This window comes from Poecilia formosa, unplaced genomic scaffold (assembly GCF_000485575.1).
Source record: "Poecilia formosa unplaced genomic scaffold, Poecilia_formosa-5.1.2 Scaffold1583, whole genome shotgun sequence".
Lineage (NCBI taxonomy): Eukaryota > Metazoa > Chordata > Actinopteri > Cyprinodontiformes > Poeciliidae > Poecilia > Poecilia formosa.
The window spans coordinates 1-6132 of NW_006801522.1; the positions used below are offsets into that span (position 1 = coordinate 1).

The 6132-nt window shown below is 38.0% G+C and overlaps 1 protein-coding gene across 1 annotated transcript; it reads left to right on the forward strand.

Moving 5' to 3' along the window:
• The first annotated feature begins 18 nt into the window (after positions 1-18).
• LOC103132928 (arylsulfatase I-like) lies at positions 19-5932 on the forward strand. The gene is made up of 5 exons (XM_007544693.2): positions 19-1157; positions 2489-2628; positions 3794-3943; positions 5438-5512; positions 5585-5932. Exons 1-5 carry the CDS (start codon positions 801-803, stop codon positions 5853-5855), a joined length of 993 nt encoding a protein of 330 aa, XP_007544755.2. The 5' UTR covers positions 19-800; the 3' UTR covers positions 5856-5932.
• Positions 5933-6132: the final 200 nt, after the last annotated feature.

Sequence of the window (6132 nt, forward strand, 5' to 3'; positions counted from 1 at the left end):
GAGGAACAAGCAGCTTCAAGTTCCGCCTTGACATCGGTTACCTAGCAACGACCTGATGAGTAACAAGCAGCTTCAAGTTCCGCCCCGACATCGGTTACCTAGCAACGACCTGATGAGTAACAAGCAGCTTCAAGTTCCGCCCTGACATCGGTTACCTAGCAACGACCTGATGAGAAACAAGCAGCTTCAAGTTCCGCCCTGACATCGGTTACCTAGCAACGGTCTGATGAGTAACATGCGCAGCAGCAGTTTAAGGTTTTTCCCCTTTGCCTCATAACTGCTAAAAATAATAAACGACGGCACGGAGTGAAGTCTGGACAAAAACAGGAAATGTTATCCCACCACTTTGGCAGTACTGCATATATATATATAAACAGACTCATCAATCAATTATCGATATTGGCTGACATGAAACGCTTATATTATGACATGTCGTCCAGCCCTAGGTTTACCTGTAAACGTTGCAAAATATGATTATGGTGAATTTTTGACTTTTTTCTTATAAAAAAATGAGTGTTTATAACTTGGAGTGTTTATAACTGCAGGCATTTTACTGTTTTATCTCAGATATTTTATAGGTATGTTTACATTGCAACTCAACAAATCACAGTTTTACTTCTTTAATGTTTTAAATTCAAACAAGTTGCATAATCCCAGCGGCTGGTAAAAGAGTTGTGCTGAAATTCTTCAAACTGACCTTTTTCTGCTCTCTCTGCCACAGTTAATATTTTCATGGCTCTTTATTGGAGCTGTTCCTCGGCTCCAGCTTCATAAAGGCTTTTAAAGCCCTCCTCCAGCAGATGGATGCGTTTCAGGTCACAGCTTCAGCCAAGTTGGCGAGTCAATCCCAAATGTGGTTTTATGATCTACGCTCCATCCTGCAGCGATGGCATGCTCGTGTGAAACTGTGCCCACTCAGACATTTTTCAGCCCTGTCCGTCTTTCTGGTGTTGTTTGAGTCTGTTTTGCCCTGTTTTGCGTTTCCTGTAGGAGCCATAACGATGCAGGCAGCTGCAACTGTGCTGAGCGTTTTCCTCAGCTTGGACTTCCTGTCAGCTCAGTCCCAGTCAGACCGCATGAACAGCAGCAACGTTCAGACTGGTGAGACTGGGAGGAAGAATCAGCCGCACATCATCTTCATTCTGATCGACGACCAAGTGAGTTTCTGGAAGAAAGTTTGATTTATTCACCTTACAAGTACTCAGACTTGAAGGAAACATTAATTTTTGCTACAGTTTAAAAGCCTGCATAGCAGTAACAAGTCTATTAGTGTTCAGCAAGTCAATTTTTCTACTGCAAAATCCAAAATCTTACCACGTATTTTTGGTTTGGTTTCTAGTACAACTATCTTAAACTAATTTATGCAAAAATGTCACAATTTGCAGATATAACGTTAGCACCTTGGGAAAACCAAGTTAGGCTGTTTATCTGTAAGAAAAATATTGTTTTGGTGGTTTAAAATACAAGTATTTTTGGTTTACTTTCTAGTGCAAATGTCTTAATTCCTGAAATAAGACAAAACTAATTTACAAGTAACTTTCCTGCAAGATATGGGAATTTTTTTCTTATTCAATAATTACTTAATACTGATGAATAAAATGCTAGTTGCACTGTTTTTGCAGAGTTGACACTAGGTTCAATGCTAAACCCAACTCTAAGTATTTTATCTGGTTTATAATGCAAATATCTTGGTACACTTGAAATAAGACAAAACTAACTTGCGAATAATTTTTCAACAAGATATAGTAGTTTGTTTTAGGTCAACAATCCCTCAGTATTAATACAAAAAGTACTAGTTAATCTGGCAGATTATTTGACTGTTAACATGGGAAAAATGTCTTGTAAGTGAAATAATCTGCCACATTAACTAGTACTTTTTAAATTTAACATTAAGAAATATTTTTTTAATTAAAACAAGCTCCTACACCTTGTTGAAAAGTTACTTTTAAGTTAGTTTTGTCTTATTTCAAGACTACTAAGACATTTGCACTAGAGACTAAAAATACTTGCTAGGATTTTGAGTTTTTGCAGTGTAAATGCAACTATCCCCCAAATCTATTTTTTTTATTTTGTATTTTTGCAGATAAACTGTTTAAATTGGTTCTTAAGGTTGCTAACTTTACTATGTCTGTGCAAATTGTGACAGTTTTTTGTGAATATAAATTTAACTCTGTGATATTTGGCCTAAAACCGTCTCAGTGCTGCCCCCTTTGGGTTAAATTGAAGCTATTGCAGTTGAATTTTCCTGTTGGTTCCAGCAGTAAAGTTTGGTTAGCATTAAAATACAAAGCAAATATAAAGAAATAAGCTGGTTTTAAATGTTTGCACAGAATTTATGTAAAAAATAAAAAATGTTTCCTGACTGCAGAGGTAAATGAAATGTTGATGTGGTCACATTAAAGGGCATTTAAATAAAATACAGTTTGGATAAAACTCATAGTAACCACAGCGACTGCATAGGAGTAAAGCAGAACTCAATCTGTGACAGGGCTACAACGACATCGGCTACCACAACCCCACCATCATAACCCCAACTCTGGACAAACTGGCAGCAGAGGGCGTGATACTGGAGAACTACTACGTTCAACCAATCTGCACGCCGTCACGCAGCCAGCTGATGACCGGCAGGTATACGCACCGCTTCAGCAGCCGATGACGGCTAAACCTTTTAAAAAACCCTCAATCTGGAGCCACTGAATTCATTCCCACCGTCCAACAGACCGTCAGTTTGATTAGTGCTGAAACGATTTATCGTCACTTATTGTGATTAGCTGACTCGTTTAGTAATTAATTAATCCTTAACTGAAGTATACAGACTAAAAAACGACATATGCTGAAATAACAACACACTCGGAGCTGTAATTAAGCCAAAACTGTACAGAAGTATAAAAATTTCCCACTTAACAATAAAAACAACCAAAATCTCCTATTGAGCACATTTTGCTATCCAGTTATTAATCAGTTAATCCAATAAATATTCAATTAATCTGCCAACGATCAAGTGTTCAATAAATGGCATGATTACTATATAATCATAAATGAAATTTTTATATAAAAATATGTATATAAGCATCGTATTTAAATACAACCAAAAAATTAAATCAGTAAATAAAATAATAATAAACATATACGTGGAAATATGTTAATCTATAATTTAATCTGTAACTGAGTCCAGAGAAAACTTAGATTTAAACTTTGTCATTCTTGTTATTGTTTTCTAAATCTGATAACATATTCATATTATATTATGAATATAATGGAGTAAAAACAACAAACCATCAACTCAAATTAAACTTGTATTCTCTCCAATGGCCAGCAGGGGGAGACAAGCCAGGTAAAAGAATATTAATATTTAATCCAGGAATAAAAGATAAAATAAAACCATGAAGATTAAAGCATTTTATGGTTAATTTGTTAGCTTTGAAAGTTTCTGGAAGGAGTTCAACATGAAACTGGAAGTGGAAGATTTAGTGACATCTAGTGGCTAAAATGTCAAACTGCAGCCATCTGAACTCAAAAGATGTTTTTCTATGTATCAAACACGTGTAAAGCCAACTTTACTGTCAGTCATCGCTGTAATTCTGACGTTATTCACATTTTATGTTTATTTCTTTCATGCAGCTGTTGTTCATTCTGCAGATCAGTTACAGCTGTACTCAGATACGAGTCGCTCTAATGTCTAACAGCTGCTTCAGAGAAAACAACTGATAGCTGCTGAGTCCGAGGCTCTGACTCAAACGTGATTAATGTCGTCTTACTGTGAGGGATGACGACAGATCTTGTTTTCTTTGAGATATCAGATCCACACAGGATTACAGCACTCCATCATCAGACCCAGGCAGCCCAGCTGTTTGCCCTCACACATGGACACGCTGCCCGAGAGGCTCCGCCAGGCCGGCTACGCCACACACATGGTGGGCAAGTGGCACCTGGGCTTCTACAGGTGAGTCTAACGACGCATCTACATTTCTATACAGAACAAGAAATTACATCTGAGGGCGTTTAAGCTGTAATGTCGAAATTGAATTGGTGCTCAAAGGCTGCGGTTTTTCAAAGGCAGATATTTGGATTAAAGTCAGCGCTTTAGCATTAGGTTCTGCTAAACACAGTGCTGGTGTAGAGCTTTAGCGTTAGCTTCCACGTAACACCATAATAGTGAAGGGCTTCAGCATTAATTTCTGCTGGACACTGTGCTGGTGTAGGGCTTTAGCATTAGCATCCTGTATTTAGCATACAGTTGCATGCTAAAGCCATGCTACTGTATGGCTTTAGCATTAGCATCCGCTAAACACCATGCTACTGTAGGGCTTTAGCATTAGTATCCACTAAACATCATGCTACTGTAGGCCTTTAGCATTAGCATCCGCTAAACACCATGCTACTGTAGGGCTTTAGCATTAGCATCCGCTAAACACCATGCTACTGTAGGCCTTTAGCATAAGCATCTGCTAAACACCATGCTACTGTAGGGCTTTAGCATTAGCATTCGCTAAACACCATGCTACTGTAGGGCTTTAGCATTAGCATTCGCTAAACACCATGCTACTGTAGGGCTTTAGTATTAGTTTCTGCTGAACACTGTGCTGGTGTAGGGCTTTAGTGTTAGCAGAACTAATGTTTATGATTAGTGCTTTAATCATAAACATTAGTTTTATGATTAAAGCACTAACCATAAAACTTTAATGATTAGGTAGCAAAGTCGAATCCTGCCTTTTTAGCTAGCATTCGACTTTGATGTCAGTTACTGGTCATAAAGTCTAAAAAAATGTTTCCTACATAAGAGTCGGTTAGGATTCCTTCTTTTCTCAAAATACAGAAAATCAATATTTGGAAATATTTAAGTGTAACCAAGTAAAAGTACAACAAATTAGTAAGAGTGGTAATACTTGGCTAGCTCTGATTGGCCAGTACAGCAGCTGGTTACCATGGAGACGGTATGCTGGCTAGCAGAGCGATGCAGCTAACCAAGCAGCTGCACTGAAAACTGGGGTCCTGCTTCCTGCCGTGTCCCAATATCTGCAGGAAGTAGTGGAGGATAAATCAATCCAAATCAGTATTGCAGTTTCTCAACTCTACGATAAAAAATTTGCTTAGATATTCTGTCAAATTATAATATTTTTGCACTTTATTTAGAAAACAATACACAAAAATTGTTGTTGAGACCTGTTTAGGTTTTAACAAAATAATTAAAAGGAGAAACTACAAAAGTGCCTAAAGGTCAGAAGTCTGATGATTTATCAAACTAAAATAAAAAGTATCAGTAAATCTGGCTCTGATATCTGGTATCGGATCGATGCCACATTATGCAGCATCTCTCTCCTCTAGCAGGAATACTCAGCTTCATTTGTTTCTTCTGAACAAGGCAGAAACAAATTTAATCTATTGATTGCCTCTAATACAATTAATAACAGTAAATTCCTTGTTGCTTGTTGTTCAGGAAGGCCTGCCTGCCCACCAGAAAAGGTTTCGACTCTTTCTTTGGTTCATTAACAGGAAGTGTGGATTATTACAAGTTAGTACAACTTTACACATTAACTCAGTCTGACTCCAGGTTAGTTTTTAAACTTCTATGTCTGTTGCCCAGCTATCGGTCCTGTGACGGCCCTGGTTTGTGTGGCTATGACCTGCATGACAATGAGAGCGTCGCATGGGGCCAGGAGGGAAAATACTCTACGATGCTGTTCACCCAGAGAGCCAGGAAGATCCTGGAGAGTCGCAGCCCGATGGACGGGCCGCTCTTCCTGCTGCTGTCCCTGCAGGTATCAGGACGTCTGTGCAACGTGACATTAAGGTGGAGTTCTAGTTTACGCCTGGATGGAAGGACAGAGTTCATTAAAGTGTTTCTGAACATCTGAAACCCATTTAGAGATTTGTTTTCCACATTCAAACATCTGCAGAATTAAAACCAGACTCAGGAAGAGTAATTTAAGATTACATTTGTTTATATATCGTTTATTTTCTCTCTATTGGCTGGCTGTAACTGGACAGGCCTTGAGAAATGTGCATCTTGACAAGAGACTTGAAACATAGTTGGAAGCCTCAGATTAAATATATTAGAAATAAAACTGCAAAAATGACTGGAATAATGTTTAAAATAAGAGATTTAGTACATATGAAAAGCTTGCATATTAA